Source organism: Thamnophis elegans, chromosome 4 (genome assembly GCF_009769535.1).
Source record: "Thamnophis elegans isolate rThaEle1 chromosome 4, rThaEle1.pri, whole genome shotgun sequence".
NCBI classification, from domain to species: domain Eukaryota; kingdom Metazoa; phylum Chordata; class Lepidosauria; order Squamata; family Colubridae; genus Thamnophis; species Thamnophis elegans.
The window spans coordinates 87,030,424-87,047,584 of NC_045544.1; the positions used below are offsets into that span (position 1 = coordinate 87,030,424).

Here is a 17,161-nt window from a genome sequence, read left to right on the forward strand (position 1 = left end):
CTTCAAATCATGGATTAGTCTTCTTTCGGTTGAAGATCCCAAACTGTAATTCTATAAGGATGGCACTCCTTGGCTTACCCTCTGTAAACCATCACTTGTCCTGCAGTTGCTGGTGGGACAAAGGCACACATTCTTTGGGCTCTGTTCCAAGCCCCCAAAAAATAGCTCTTAACATAATTGAACTGTCACCGAAAATTTCTCCACTGTAGATTTTATCACTGAGTAGGTGGACTTACAATTAGTTTTTGAATTGTAGTTAGCTTATCTTTTCTGTTGATACAACCTGGAAATAATATTATGAGTAGATATAAGTAGAATATGTATGCAAGCATATGTATATGCATCATTATATGTATATGTATGTTTAAATCAAGCATACAAGCATGAAGGGTCAGTTCAGAAGTTCTGTGAAATGAAGATTGTCTTATCTTTCACACTTTATCATTCCACCCACCCACCTACTCTCAAGAAAACCGCATGATTCAATACTACTCCTAGAAAATGCATCTACCCTTATACAACAGGATAGGAATTTTTAAAGACAGATATAATGAAAAATATTCTTATGTTAGAAAACAATTCTCAGCATCAATTCAATAATTATTTTAAATAAATTGCCCAGTTATTTGATATAAAAATAATGACAAAATTCTACCTGAGCCTTTAGCTGGAACAAACCAGCAACAAACTAATTGCTACACTTCACTATAAATGATGCTGAAATTAACAGACTTTGTGTATATTTGATTTAGTATTTTCTAAAGCAGCAGAGGGCTCTCTCATAATTTTTCCTTGATTCTTTCTTACACAGTGGAACAACATTTACTCTGGGATACTTACTCTTTATAACTACTTTCAACTTGTTTAACCATTAAAAATAATTTTGTATATAGCAAAAAAGGAATCTTGCTTTATTAGTAATTTGTCCTTCCAATATAGCATGTAGATTTCTTCTGGTACTTTTACGCAAGATGGTTTAAAAAGTATGAGTTAGAATCTTTCTTTATGTAAACCATTTGTCTACAGTGACTGTAGGCTATATGAATGGTAGCTTTTCTTACTGAAGCTATTTCCACAGGAAATGTTCAGATTATAATTTTAAATCATTTAACAACATCATTTACATAGGTTACATTATTTAAAAACTAACTATACAGCTATTTCTTATATATTGCACGTTGAGAACTGCGAGTTGGTCACAGCTGTAAAAGCAGGCTTCAGGCTTATCACAGAAACATTCTAAGTACATCCAAAGAGGATGAACAAGTCCAATTTAAAGGTTATCAAAATGTACAGTACTATAGAAATTATTTTTTGCAAAAAAGAAAAAGAAATAAAGAAAAAAAGGAAAGAAAAAGAAAGCTATACTGAAACCAAATCTAGAAGGAAGAGTCCTGCTGAAGCCACTGAAATTCTCAGCACATGAAACGTGATCAAAATCAGTCCAGAAATCTGAAGTCATGGTTTCTGTTCAGGAAGATGTGCCGAGTCTTGTGAGCTAGATGGAGATTGAGAACAGGGAGGGCTTTCTTGGTAGTCATTGGGCCTTGCAGGCGGCAAGTCTCTAACAGGAGGAGAATAATCCCTTAAACCTTGTGGAGGTAGTCGTGGACCTGGAGGATAATCTCTGGGGGGAGGTGGCCGGAAAGGAGGTGGCCCACGGATATATCCTCTCTGTTCTGGAGGCAGGGGAACAGGAGGAAAATCTCGCATTCCAAATGGAGGACCGGGTGGATAATCTCTAGGCATAGGTAGCGGTGGAGGAGCTCCACGAACTGAAAGGGAAAAAAAATGAAACTGGGTGGTTCAAAATCAAGTTACCATTTGCCATCACTTGCATTTTAGGAAATCACGCTTCAGTCTTTATGCCTGCACATAAATATTCAAAATAGGCTGGAAAAGATTTCTGGATTGTAAGGATAAGGAATTTGTGCTCTTTACAGCCTTTTGACACTTCTAAGCTTTTTCCTTTTTTTATTTGTTTTGCTAAAAATCAACTATGCTTAATACAAGACTGAACATGCCATCAAAGAAGCCTATAACACTCAAATTGGTGTTACTGTTATGACCCAATCCTTGTATATACACAACTTCATATTCTCTACAAAATAACATTTCTTTCAATACTAACAACAGAATTTCTTTTAAAGTGCATTTTTAGCAAACTGTGATATGTACTAAAAGGCATTTGAAAGATATTTATCAATAAAGCTAAATAATCTGAAAAAAGCACAATGAACAATAAAGTTCATACCTAAAGGGATAGGAAGAGGGCGAGGTCCATAGGGCAGGCGGGGGGCGGTCCGAACCGAATAGGAGGTGGCAAAGGCCCAACTGCTGGGGATGTCATCATGGGGGCTCCCGGGAAAGATGGTGGGCCTTTAGAACCAATGTTAACCTGCAGAAGACTGCAGTGTTAGTTATCTATAAGGGCATTGTTCATGAAATTACAGAACTATAGATTAAAAGTACTTTAAGAAATATTGTTGCTGAAAAGATCTCAAATTTCCAAATTTAGAGCTCACTGTGTTTTATGGAATTTTTCTTTTTCAATATACTTGTATTCAGGCATCAAAGAAGTATTTTATACTATAAAAGCATTCTCAAAATGACAATCCAAATCTGAACTAGATACTTTTCTAAGTGCATTCCTTTATAATACCAGCCAATCCAAATCCCACACCATCTACAGAAGAAAATGATCAGAGGTCCTCAGGGGTTAGAAAAGCCTTAAGTGTCAAGCGCGACCATTTATGAAGCAACTGGATTATATTTTCCTTAGCTAGCCCAACAAGGCATTTAGCTTTAACGAATTGCAAAGCCAAGAGAAAGAACTGCAACCCAGAATGAGTTTTGCACCACATCACTCATGCCGAGTCATGAAGCACACCATGCTTTTTATATCTTTCCCATCAAATGCAGGAGAAAGGCACCATTCCCAGCCTCTTGGTACTCACTGCAGTTGCTTCACCAGAGGAAGGTGGGACAGCAGAAACGTGGGGGACCTCAAGCTCTTTGGTAAGATTTTGCTTTGGTAAGATATTGCACCCCATATAAAGATGGGGTGAAAGACAAATAGAAATTGATACATAAGTAAGGCGTGATATGGCATATATAAGGTAACAAAACAAAGATTCCATACAGTATGTCATTTCACCCAAAGAAATAGAAACCTCCCCACTTACAATTCCATCAAGAACTGCAGTTGAAGGGGAAGATGTTCTTGGCCCACAGTTGATCAGTGTTGTTACAGGAGGACCAAGATCTGGAAGGAGAAAAAAATATATAACATATATAATATTGTTTGAAAAAAGATGCTACACTTTCAAAATGTAGATGGAATCTCTTGTCATTCTTACCTGGGGCAGACATTCTTCCTGATAGATCAGAATGTCTTTTTTGGAGTGGAGGGCCATCAGTCATAGTATCTGAAAGATTACAATGCAGTTTGGTAAAGAGATTATCATCTTGCCAATTAAAGGCTGTGAAACACAGTGCCCTCCAAATATTTTAGACAACAATCTCCCAATTCTGACTATTGTTCACATTAACTGAGCTGAAAGGAATAACAAAGGGTGTCCAAAAACAACCTGGAAAACACCAGGAGGCCACTCTGTTTCTTTGTATCTTATATCTTCTTTATAAAAAGAGCTACATCTATTTTTAAACTAGTGTGATTTAGGAAGTAAGTACAGTATTAGTCTAGGACTGAGAAGATTTAGGCTTCAACATGAGTTCTGAAAATGCAGTGATTTTATGCCACCTTTCTTTCTAAACCATCTTAAAAGATTGCTATATGAAAAAAAGGCAGAGCATTATGCACATTACCTTGAGTTCAAAAAGACAATGTAAAATATGTTTTAAGTAAATATACAATACAATAATACAATACAATAGCAGAGTTGGAAGGGACCTTGGAGGTCTTCTAGTCCAACCCCCTGCCTAGGCAGGAAACCTTATATTTTTTCAGACAAATGGCTATCCAACATCTTCTTAAGGCTTCCAGTGTTGGGGCATTCACAACTTCTGGAGGCAAACTGTGCCACTGATTAATTGTTCTAACTGTCAGGAAATTTCTCCTCAGTTCTAACTTGCTTCTCTCCTTGATTAGTTTCCACCCATTGCTTCTTGTTCTACTCTCAGGCGCCTTGGAGAATAGTTTGACTCCCCTTCTTTGTGGCAACCCCTGAGATATTGGAACACTGCTATCATGTCTCCCCTAGTCCTTCTTTCTATTAAACTAGACATACCCAGTTCCTGCAACCGCTCTTCATGTTTTAGTCTCCAGTCCCCTAATTATCTTTGTTGCTCTTCTCTGCACTCTTTCTAGAGTCTTCACATCTTTTCTATATCGTGGCGACCAAAACTGAATGCAGTATTCCAAGTGTGGCCTTACCAAGGCATTATAAAGTGGTATTAACACTTCACGTGATCTTGATTCTATCCCTCTGTTTATGTAGCCTAGAACTGTGTTGGCTTTTTGGCAGCTGCTGCACACTGCTGGCTCATATTTAAATGGTTGTCCACTAGACTCCAAGATCCCTACTATTGAGCAAGGTACTACCTATACTGTACCTGTATAAAATATACAACTGTTCTTTTTCCTTTCATACATGAGATATTCAAATTAAAACATGGAGCAGGGATTATAAAAGAAATTCATCACTAGTACATAAGTGCTTGATAAAGTTTAGCAACAAAAAGCAAAAGATCGGAATTAAAAATCTGTAAGTTAATCAACATAGTATAACAGAGAAACAGCTCAAAACTTTGGGGCAGAAACTTCCACACATAGGATTTAGCTAAGTATTCCTATAAAGGTCTTTTATGATTTAGCACTGGAAGACTCCTAGGCAAAGTTCTTTCTCACACAAATTCAAACAGAAAATTATCATGCTCGTTTTTTTAAAGCTATAGTCATTCTAAGCACAGGTAATCCTCAACTTATGACCACAATTGAGCCCAAAATTTCTGTTGCTAAGTGAGACATTTGTTAAGCAAGTTTGCCATTGTATGACTTTTCTTGCTATAGTTGTTAAGTGAATCTGGCTTCCCCATGGACTTTGTTTGTTAGAAGTTTGCAAAAGGTGATCACAAAACACCGGGACACTGCAGCTGTCATATATATGAATCAGTTGCCAACCAGTTGTCTAAATTTTGATCACATGACCACGGGGATGCTGTAACTGTTGTGTGAAAAATGGTCATAAATCACCTTTTTCAATGATGTTGTAACTTTGAATGGTCACTAAATAAACTGCTGTAAGTTGAGGACTACCTATACCTCCCCCCCCCCACCCCCCAGTTCTCCTTATCTTGATTTAGGTTGTGGTAAAAACACAAGAACCACTTGATTTAGTTACTGAATTTAACAATTAAAAAAAAAACCATCTGCTACACTTGGGAAGAGCTTTTCGATTACTGGGAGGAATTTGTAATATTTTTCAGGTAAGATAGATGATGATGCAAAATGAATATTGCCAAATGCAGTATTTGGTAACTGAAGTGCAGAAGGTTTTCAAGTCCTATCCAGGTATGAGCTCATCCAAGATACAAAGATGATGTTAACATAATGGAGAGTGACAGTAAGAAATATTTACCAGGTCCATCACAACTGAACAAATATCATTGGCACAACAAGATCTGTTTCTACTAAAATTCCCCCAAATCTACCTCAAATGAGTGGGGATATTCTCAAGAGGAATAGAGAGAGAGAAAAGCAAAGCAAATCCCACTGTGCAAGTGACAATCCATTTTCATATTGTAGTCCTCATTTAGTGACTATTCATGGTTATGATGAAAAGTAACCGTGACTAATTTGCAGTATCTCTCTCTGTCATGTATTCACAGGTATTACAGGCAGTTAGTATGTGTTGCTCTGCGCTTGATCACCCACCAACCTAAAGTAGAGAGATTGCCTAAACAAGCCTTTTCTTCTTAAGTGGGTTTTCTCTGCAGCATGCCTCTTTCCTAAAAGCGCTAATGGTAGGTTAACAAGCTCAGCCAGGAGCTTAATTGGCAGATTCTGCCTGAAATTTATAAGACCCTACTCAGTCCTCTCACTAAAGGCTTTCTTTTGCCCCACCAAGTAGCTGCTTTCTGTTGCCTCCCTGAGGACAGCCTGTGTGCTAAGCAAACTCTTTTCAATGAGTACAGTAGAACCTCTGGTCACAAACCATAATTCATTCCATAACTTTGGGTTACAACCCGAGTTGGTAGTGACCTGAACCTAATTTTGGAAATTTGGCGCTTAAAAAAAAATGGCACAGAAGGGGAAATCGGCCGTGAAAAAAAAATGCTGTGATTTTTTTGGGTCGGAACCTGATTTGGTCGTGGTCCAAAGCATTTGTGTATTCCCATTTGTGTGCTGCTTACTTTGTTATAATCCCTTCCTCTCCAATAAATAGAATCAATTTTATTCTGGGTGAGCATTCCAAGGGCGACGAAGTGGGGAAAAAGAGCTATAAGATTTCTCATGAGTTGAGTTTGGAAATCTTCCCTGCCAATTGAGCTCACCCAGATGTTTAGGGTCATATCCTTCTAATGCTGCAAAGCAAAGGAAAGTAGAAATAAAATTGATAACACAGTTGCAGGCATGTATTTTTCACTTAGTTACCATTTCACTTATGACGGAGTTGTCTGTCCTAGTTGCAGTTTTAAAATGAGGACTACCTGTGCTGTTGCTAACTCCAGAGTCCTTATTTATTTATTACATTTAAATCCTGCCCTCTCAGTGATAAAGCAACTCTGCACTGCTTACAAATGGTAAAAAGGTAAATAGACAAATAGTTAAAATTAAATTATGTATATCTGTTTAGAAGATAAGTATTAGTTGCTTGCTTCAGAATAATTATTTTTTTAAAAATGATTGCTTACTAAATTCACCTCTTGATCCATCCCTTGGATTGCAGAAGGTGGTCGTCCAGGGGTTCCATCATTAGTGGTGGGGAAGGAGCTCCACCACTCACAGGCGAGGGCCCAAAAGATCCATCTCGACTTAATGGACCTGTTATGAAGTAGAAATAATACATAGCAAATGTGTCGAAGTATCTATTTGCTCTTCTAAAATGGTAAGTTTAAACACATGGAAAACAACTATACCTCTGCGAGGTAAAGTCTGATGGTCTGCCGGCCTGCAGTCGGTTTGACAATTATTGGTCTCTGAAGGGAAGCTATTTTCTGATTCACTTCTATGATTCTAATAAGAAAAAGACATTCTAGTGGAATTTCAGCCCCTTTAAAAAAAATGCTAACTTTTCCTTAGTGTTGTCTCTTAGAAACATAAAACATGCTTACTTTTGTCTCAACCAGCAGATTCCCTTTTTTCTTCAACTAATGCTCTCTCTGCAGAACGTGCTATGAGCTATAAAAAAGATAGAAGTACATAAATCCAAACTGTTAGTTGAATATCGCTTGAAATCAAAGGATTGAACAGGAATATGAAGAGTAAATAAATAGAGTAAATAAACACAATGTAACAAAATGTTCAAAGCTGAAATGCTGTTCTTAAAACAAAAGGTACAGCCTTACCCAATTGTCATGGGCCTTCTTCTCATGAGCAGCAATCTTAAAATATTAAAAAAAAATGTTTTAATTTGCAGAACACCTTATAATCTAAAGTTTCTTTTTCAGAATGTCTTGAAATAGCTCCAGACCTGATTTTATATGACCGCTCTGTTTTTTGCAATTCTTCCCCCATTTCCTGAATTCTCTGCCTGTCAAAGAAGATGAAAAGTTATTTCTAACCACAATGCTTTCTCTCAAAACCAAAAGCCAACATATTTACGTATCAGAATTACTTGTAAATTTTCACTTCTTCAATAGCCTGGACTGCCTTTTCATCTGCAACAGAAAGTTTCTGCTCTTTTTCTTGACGTTCATACTCCTCTTGTGTCAATTCCTAGGAGCAAAATAAGTAGTGGCATAATGAAATACAATCAAGTTATGTTCCACTTGGCAACATTCAACTGCCGATAGCAAAAAGCAAGTAACCAGAAGAGGCGGTAGGAAAACAGTCAAGGTAATCTCAAAGAGAGAGATACAAGAGCACTACCTCTTGTTAAGGAAGGGGGGAAGAGTGTGCCCTTCTGCATTTGGCATATCAAATATGCTGGCACTTTACTTTCCAGCAAAAGGACATAAGCATGAGAAAGCAAGAGAGACATTTAAAACGCCAACACATCCCGTAAGAATAGACCACATCTTACTTTAGAAATCTGAAACGTCTTTAACAAAACTGCCAGAGTTGTGATTGTCACTGAAGAAATGGTAAAAGCACAGTGCTTAAAGAAACCCATTAGCCTAAACAACCCCCCATTCAACCCTGTTTAAATGCAATAAACGTCACAGTATGGACATGTTTTGGATACTATTCTCTTAATGAAACATCTTGAAGGCACACCTAGCAATTCTTTACTATTTCATTAGGTTTTTTTTACTTTGATACTGCTAACTGTCCTTTTGTAATAGGAATATGAAAACATTCTACTGAATGCATTGATTTTAGAAACAGTTTCTCCTGCAGGATACCAAATATATAGTTTTTCAATAGATAAGTAATATTTAAATATAGTGACCAGGACTGGAGAGTGTGCTTGCTTTCTTAACAATTGCCATGTGCAGTTTCCTCCATTTTTCCAGGACTGTTAGCAGGTATGTCTTTACATCATCATTTATGCCATCAGTTGAAAATTGCTGTAGTGAAGGCTAGGAGTGGATTGAGGGTAGAATCATATTTTATTATACTCCCTATGGTGATTTAAAAATACTTACTTTTGAAGTGCCATCTCTTTCTGCTGGTAAAGTTCATTGAGAATCTCTACTTTCTGTTGGAGCATTTTACACTCATTTTCTAGCTGAGATTTTACTGTCTGTGTGGAACATGAATCATGCTCCAGCTTCTTGATTTGCTCTGCAATAGAATAAATTACATAGTATTACTTCATTCTTTATAGCAATGTTTTTAACACTTATGAGGCTGATGTAGCAACACAAAACACTACTCAGAGAATGAAGCCATTTAGCAGTGGATTTAAAAAAAAGATAGCAGGTCCCCAGAAGTGAAGTATGGACGAGGGAAATAAGGAAGAGAGCAGAGAGGCAACATGATGTATTAGGCAGAATATACATATGCACATCCTAAAGTACACAAAAAATAAAATAAAATTAGCTTGTGCACAGCCCTTCTTTTTACTAGGCTCAACTTCTTGTTTGAAGAGTCAGTTTGGCATAGTGATTAGAAACAGGTGAGTTCCAATCCCGCTTTAGGCACAAAGCCAGCTGAGTGACCTTGGGCAAATTACTTTCTCTCAGCCTCAGGAAGGAGGCAATGGCAAGCCACCTCTGAAAAATCTTGCCAAGAAACTGCAGAAATTAGTCTAGGCAGTTGTCAGGAGTCAAAAACTAAATCAAAGGCACAAATACATTCTAATTTCAGGATAGGAGCCAGGGCATATTTGAAAACCTGAGAATTTGAAAAAAGAGGATAGAACTATCTGTTGCTCTGTCTATGTTTTGGACTCCCTGTGTGAAATCAAAATGCAGGAGCCAAAACAAATAATCAAGGCTCACTCAGAATTGCTCTCCAGTAAGAATTGCATTTTTCCCGGGTTTTTAGATATGAAGTCAAGACTAACAGATATCTAACCTAACAGCTATAACTTATGAACTGTTAAGAGGTAAAATCTAAATCTAAAAGCTGGATAGACCTTGTTTGTCTACAAAATTAAGCAAGCATAATACTTCATTTAAAACAATAGTTTTAAACTCTTATTTGCTGAACACACCTTCTAATTCATGTCTTGCTGCTACTTCATCATTTAGTTTGGAACGTAAGTGATCTCTTTCTTCCTCAATGATAGATAATGTTGTTTTAACCTGCAAGAATTAATGAAGAGCAAGTGATGTATATGCTATAATATAAACATGGGTCATATTATTAGATAAATCAATGTGTTATATACCCTTGAAACATCCATCATTTGTTTAATCTGAGCCTTCATCTTTTCATTCCTGGAATCTAAGAAAAGAAAGACATTTCATTTTGTTTAGCATGGAAATAATATTTTCAAAAGGGAGCTCACAGATAATATCTTATAAAGTTTCACTTTGAGCCAATAACTTATTTTTCTTTATTTATGTTATTTGTTAAATTAAAGTATCAACATACAAATTAAACATTGCTACTAAGACAAGAAAGGAGTATGGCAACAGAAATGCAGCTAGTTATCTTGTGAATTACATTGCAAAGTACAATGTAAGAAGTGCACTTATCTAACAATTCATTATTTTTATTAGTGGTTTTATTATCATTTTGCTTTTATATTTATACTCCCTCCCCCCCCCCTTTTCAGGATAATACAGTATACATTATTACAGATAATAGAGTATAATTAAAAATTAAATATATAATAATTAAGTATATGAAATAATCTGAGTGCTATTGCTATTGCTAATACAAGATGCTCTCTATTTGGGTCCTCATTCTTTTGGGGATGATAGGCAAATCTGGAATTCTGAGAACAAGTCATGCTACTATCCGAGAACAATCAGATCTAGTCATATTTGTCAAAGAGAAAAATAGTTGTTTAACAATTGCAAACAACATTATTTTGAACCAAAGTTATTTTGCTGTAACAGAGATAACATATAAAGTGGAATGATGACTATCAGAGCCAATTAGTGTAAGGAACCCAAATCAAGGCAGAAATTATATTGTTTTTAGAGATGGAACAAGCTTTTCCCTTTAACTAAAAATCATTATAATCACTATAAGATTTGTTCCTAACTGGTGGGTTCCAGTACTATTTTAACTATTGATCATTTAACTGCTGTTCAAAATTGGGCTTCATGTTACATAAGTACCATGTAAGAAATCTATTTTCTGAGTTTTAGGTACCTGAGATCTCTCCATTGGCCAATTCATTTCCTTCCTGTTTCTTATCTTCTAACTCAGAATCTACATCAAGTTGCTTCAGCTGCATAATGCAATTTGTCAAACCTAAAGCAGCAGCAAAAAACCCAAAAGAAATTGAATACTTGATGCAGCAATATCATGATGCAATCATAGAACAAACTACTGGATAGCTGAACCAAATTTACCTCAGTTTCATTTTCTTTATAGGCCAGTGCTTCTTCAGTGTCTTTCTGAGACTTCTGATATAACTTTATCTGTTCACTGAGTTCAGCATGCCTTTCGCTCCACCCCTCTGCTTCTTGCAGCAGCTAAAAATAAGTTAAAATGTTATCAAAATGTATCTTTCAAGACAATCCTACAAGGTTCCCATGAAGTGCTCAGTAAACTACTGGAGGCATCTAAATATTCACATAGCTTAAACTGAAAATCATAGATTTTCACTTTGCTTTTCTTTCACTTGTATTTGAGGGGCTGCACACACTCATGTGCACTTGTTTAACATTTGTGAATATAAACAATACACCACAGAATAAACTAACCAGAGGAAAATAATGGCCATTTGGGGTGTTTCGTGTGTTTGATGGCAAAAGCATTCTTAAAAGTATAATTCTGAAGAAATTAAGCTGGCATTAGAAAACAATGTCTTCCTTTAACTGCAATTTTCCACAGTGGCTTACCCCTCAGCTGCAACACCCTTTAATGACTTGGACATTAATGTCTGTACGGCATTCTATAACTATTGCTTGTTTTCCTCAATACTTCTCAATTACAATCCAATTCCCACCTTTTCTTAATTGTCTTATGGTATTACTTGTATCCTCAATGAAATATATTACATTCAAGTCTTCAATAACCTAACATGCAGGCTAGTATATTCAAAAAGTAATTTATTAGGAATAATTGAGGAAGCACAACTTACTTGCTCTTTACTCTTCTTCAGTCTCATATTTTCTTCTTGCATTCGATGCAGTTCAGACTTCACTTTTTCTTCACTTAATTTAGCTTCATTAAGAGCTATCTGAACCTGTGTCAATAATTCCACATCTGAGTTACAAATCTTGAAAAAAATCATATTCCCAAGCACCCATTATGCAAGAATTTTATCTGTCTAAACCTTAAGTTTATAGATATTATTTTTAATAGTCATAAAAACTACTTTAAGTTGAAGATCCAGAAACCTTACCTCAGAGAGCTCTACAGAATGCAAAGTAATGACTTCTTGGAGTTTCTCTAAAGATTTATGTGCTTCCATAATCTATACAAATAGAAATAAAAAACTGTCATGTACATTGTATATAAAATCATTTTCAGTTAATGCAATATAAGTTTGTTAAGATTTTTATGCACATATTTTGGAAAGAGTTAAGCAATATTCAGGTTAATACCAGCAAAATTCCCAATTATTTACTAGTTTAAATCAGAAAATCAAAATGGTTATAAATTCCCAATATGGATCATTTTAGAAAGAGCATCCTTAGTTCCTCAAGGACAGAATTAGAAAGGCTCTTAGAAGAAACTGACTAGTTTCAGTATAAAAAATGATAACAGATTTTTTATAGAGCATTGGATACAGATAGTCCTTGACGTATGACCACAATTGGACCCAACATTTCTGTTGTTAAGTGTGACGTTTGTTAAGTGAGTTTTGCCTGTTTTTAAAATCTTTCTTGCCATAGTTAAATGAATCACTGCAGTTGATAAGTTAGTAACCCAGTTATTAAGTGAATTGGCTTCCCCATCAACTTTGTTTATGAGAGTGACAAAAGGTGATCACATGACCTTGGGACACACACATCTCAAAGGTCATAAATATGAACCAGTTGCCAAGCATCTGAATTTTGATCACATAATCATGGGGATGCTGTAAAGATCATAACTGTGAAAAACAGTTATAAGTCATATTTTTCAGGGCTGTTGCAACTTTGAATGGTCACTAAACAAACTGTTGTAAGTCAAGGACTACCTGTATTATTTTTATTGGCAACAGCATCAAACATCAATGGCACTGTTTTCATACTGCTTACATGGCAGACTATTATAATGATTTACATAAATTCCAACAAACACTTTGCATACTAAAATACACTATGCAAACACAATATATATTATGATTTAGCAAAATGTACTGTATATGGTATTCTTATAACAATTCAATAACCTGTAAAGAACAGAAAAGAAACATTTAGAAACTTATGTTATCCTCTACAAAGCGTATCAAAAGAATATACTACAGTATAAAAGCAGACTGTAAAATCAGTATAACAATAATACATGTGAACTGAGTAAATATCAGAATATTAGATCTCAGGATATAGTAGAAGTAGGAGCAACAGGAGTTGGGACATTGTTCTTCTTAATGAATTCCAAGACTGATTAAACTCTCTGTGGTAAATAAGTTACTTACTTCTTGCTGTTTCTTCAAACTGTGTTTTTTCTCCTCTTCTAGCATGCTGTTCATATTTTTCATTCTGTTATCCAGAATCTTATTTGTGTCCTGTAACATATATGTCATAAACAATTGAACTGAATTGAATTTCAATTCTGTAACTCAAGCACACAAAAATAATCATTCCTACATACCTTAAGCTTGCAATTTCCTCTGCAAGACTTGTATTTTCTTTCTGGCCTTCCTCCACAGCTTCTTTTACTCTTTCCTTTATCTAATCACAAAGGAGAAATAATGTAATAATAATGGCCTATAATCCAAATTTTCTTTATTACTTGATAGTCTCTACTACTTTTATTTTATTCTTTTAACTTTTAAGGTTTTGAGGACATTTTACTTATACCTGCTCAATATTGATAAATTTTAGATCATTAATCAAAAGTAAATAAATGCACACATTTATCCTTATTCCATGTATTTGTCTCATGTCACAATTCAAAGATATGAATGCATATATACCTTTTGATCATATTCTGATAACTTTTCTAATATTTCTGTCTTTTCTTTCAGAAGAGTCTTAATTTTTCTGCTAGCTGTGCTTCTGTCACTAAGAAAAAAGGACAAATGTAAAACAGTTTGCTGCAGAACTAGAGTATTTGCTATTATACAGCAAAAATTGACCCATACATTTCCTGTGTACTCCTCTTCCACAGCACTAATTTCATCACTGTAAATAACAACAGGCAATTTCCCACTATGGAGCATGTCATTTAAATATACAAATCTGATTAGTATTTTTAACTGAAAAGCGCTGGTGGGAAAGGGGGAAAACTCTACAAACAAATAATCCACTAATGTTTCAAGATGATAAACATTCCAGTTTATCTTTCAAAGTCAAAAGTAAGGTACTTATCATTGTGTGAACAAATTGGCCAAAATTATAGGTAGAGGTAGAGAAGATGAGATATTTAAAATTTTATTTGGAATAACTGAGGCAGAGAGAAAAAAATGGAATTTTGGCAATAATAAATATTCAGTAGTCAAAAGGTAGAAATCACATTGTTTCTTAGTCACCTATTCAATTAACCTGCCCAAAAACCTCAGTTAAGCTGCCCCAAAACCACTTGGGGAGAAAAAGAATTAATGCAGTGCAGAAACCCAATATAATACAAATAAATGGGACAGTATTATTTGAGAAATAAGAGAATTGAGAAAGAGTTAAGATGTTTTGAAATCCTAAACTCTGTCTGTCATTGACCCACAACACTGAAACAGAAGTTCATCATGCCTAAATAGCATTAAGTACACATGACAGTACAGCATATTCTATTACATATAAGAGCACATACTTATATTAAGCAAGTAACTCTCCCTCCCCCCTATTAATCACAGTAGAATTTTAAGGAGTAAATGTTTTTACCTTGATACATTCTACTCTTAACCTACAAAGAATAAAAATAATACAGAATGTTACAAAAATAGCCATTTTATAAATACAATTTCAACATTAAAAATCAAGTGCTGACCAAATACACTGCTTCCAACACAAGTACAAATAAACTGCTTCCAAGGCAAGCATCAAGTGACATAATGTATCTAAGGTGATGCTAATTAAAGTTTCAAGTTCAATATCTTACTGGAAAACCAAGCAATAGGTTTGGTTACTCAATTCTTATATAGGAACAAATTAGTCAACAATTTTTTACATACACTCATAATTTCAAAGCTTAATTAGAGAATTATTCAAATGATATAATAAACAAGATAAATATTAAACGATAGGCCCAAATCTTGCTCTCTCAAGTTAAAGTTTAGTTGCCTATCAAGTCATTTTGTCACTGTCTACATTGTAATTTCAAGCTGAGCACTTTAACAAGAACAGCATGCATATTGGTATCTTCTTTCACATCAATGTTTTATAAACAGCTATGATTTACTGTTATGGTTTTACAAATCTCAGTGTTATTGTTCTCTTCATTACAATTGGTTTCCACAGATAATACATTCACACAAATCACAGTTTATCCTGAAAATTCAGGCCAATGCCCAAATGATAAAAAATGAATAAATTAAATAATATGCCTTTCTAATTACTGTTTTAAACTTAATCATAAAAGCAACACCACCAAAGCTGGCAGACAAATGTCAACAACACATTTTTCAGATGAATAAAAAAGATGACCTGCTAAGTTTTTTTTAATTAACAAAACATTCTGAATATATGTTATGCTTTACATCTAATGATAAAACAGGGCATCAATTGATATACAGAGATTTATTATTCACTCCTGAAGTTAATTATCTGCTCTAAGTATTAGTATACCAGGTTACTTACTTTAGTTTACTTATAAACAGGCAGTTTGAAAATTTACTTACAGATAGACAGGTTCTCCAGAAGAAAATAGCAAGTGTAGCAATTCCAGCAAAGGCAGTGATAATAATGGGCTCCCAAGGAAATCCATGGAAATCAGGGCCAGGCTGCATGTTTTCAGGTAGTGTTGAAACCAGCTTAAAAAAAAAGGTAAGTCTCTACATTTAAAATAATTTAAACATACATATTGAAATAGCAGGCTATAACTCTGAAAATTTCATTTAAGAAGGTTCACTCAAATTAATTTCATAACTTCCATTATGTTCTTATTCCCAAAAGCCATAAAACCAGAGTCAAGTGTACAGTATTCATAATGCTCTGATGAATGTCACAGGTTTCAACAAGAATTCAAGTAATTTGTCCTCCTCTGAATTTGTTTAGAACAATTCTAGTTTACATTCTTTATTTTAATGTTCTAATTATAGACAATACCAGAAGCTAATGGTAACAACTTAAGGCCAATTACATTCTACCTAGTTTATTATTCTTGATGATTCACATTTAGAATACAACACTTCATAGATTTTGAATGTCTTGTTTCATCTTTGTATATAATACATTAACTTTTAAAAATGTGTATAGTCTAGTAATTTGATTTGTTGTAATATTTTACTTTTGCACCATAAGTTGCTACTAAAAAGTACCCTTCACTTTTATCACTGTTTTAAGACTAAAACAGAAATTTAAGATACTGTTGCAGCCAAACAAAATTTAAGTAATGTTAATACTATACCTAACTAAACCTAACAACATATAATTTAAGAAGCACAGATGGAATTAATTTAAAGTACTTTCTCCTGAACTTCCCATTCTTGCATTTTATGATTTCAGATGGATATGTGTACTTTTAAATGATGCAATCTCTGACAGCTTCCAATACTGTATACTTCAAACATTTTACAATCCAGGTGGTTACACATTTACAGTTTCATTATCAGAAGACAACCTACAGTTTGCATGAGAAATTAGAACTAAATTTTCACCACAGAAACAAACTCATACATAAATCATTTTCCTGCCATTATTGTAACTAACAACGTTTACTTCAGTATTTGGAAAAAAAGCCAATAAGGATACAAATTCCTCTCCCCACCCCCAAAATCCCACCTTTGCTCTATTTCCTTAACACCTCTATTTACACAGGGCCACCTAGAGCCACAAATCCAATCCTAAAGTATGAAGGACATCTAGATACATAGAACCGGAAACCGACTTGATGGCACAATCTATCAAAGTACAAAGCCAGCATTTAGTTCTGTCAGGTTTTTTTTATAAAATAAAAAACCCATTATTTCTTTTTGCAGTTTTTTTTAAAATTACTATTTATTTCGAAGACAAGAACTCTCTTTCCCAACAGCCCGATTCGACTTTCGCTGATTTCTTCGCCGAAAGAGCGGCTTTTTCAACCCCCCTCCCGTGACAACAGCTGTCTTCGCCAGGCCCCGCCGCCCTGTCAATACGTCCCCCTCGTCTTTCCCCGTCCGCAAGC

The 17,161-nt window shown here is 35.0% G+C and overlaps 1 protein-coding gene across 1 annotated transcript in view; it reads right to left on the reverse strand.

Moving 5' to 3' along the window:
* Positions 1-858: 858 nt before the first annotated feature.
* Positions 859-17,161, reverse strand: part of MIA3 (MIA SH3 domain ER export factor 3) — a 31,303-nt gene continuing 15,000 nt past the window's right edge. Inside the window, 28 exon segments of the mRNA XM_032215459.1 lie at positions 859-1,775; positions 2,255-2,293; positions 2,296-2,398; positions 2,958-3,029; positions 3,186-3,265; positions 3,360-3,428; positions 6,877-6,911; positions 6,913-7,006; positions 7,102-7,128; positions 7,131-7,198; positions 7,297-7,309; positions 7,312-7,363; positions 7,531-7,566; positions 7,649-7,715; positions 7,800-7,900; positions 8,769-8,911; positions 9,786-9,876; positions 9,963-10,018; positions 10,898-10,998; positions 11,099-11,223; positions 11,835-11,939; positions 12,099-12,170; positions 13,320-13,409; positions 13,474-13,575; positions 13,821-13,879; positions 13,882-13,908; positions 14,722-14,743; positions 15,678-15,809. Coding sequence (XP_032071350.1) covers positions 1,459-1,775; positions 2,255-2,293; positions 2,296-2,398; positions 2,958-3,029; positions 3,186-3,265; positions 3,360-3,428; positions 6,877-6,911; positions 6,913-7,006; positions 7,102-7,128; positions 7,131-7,198; positions 7,297-7,309; positions 7,312-7,363; positions 7,531-7,566; positions 7,649-7,715; positions 7,800-7,900; positions 8,769-8,911; positions 9,786-9,876; positions 9,963-10,018; positions 10,898-10,998; positions 11,099-11,223; positions 11,835-11,939; positions 12,099-12,170; positions 13,320-13,409; positions 13,474-13,575; positions 13,821-13,879; positions 13,882-13,908; positions 14,722-14,743; positions 15,678-15,809 — 2,298 coding nt within the window. The 3' untranslated portion in view covers positions 859-1,458.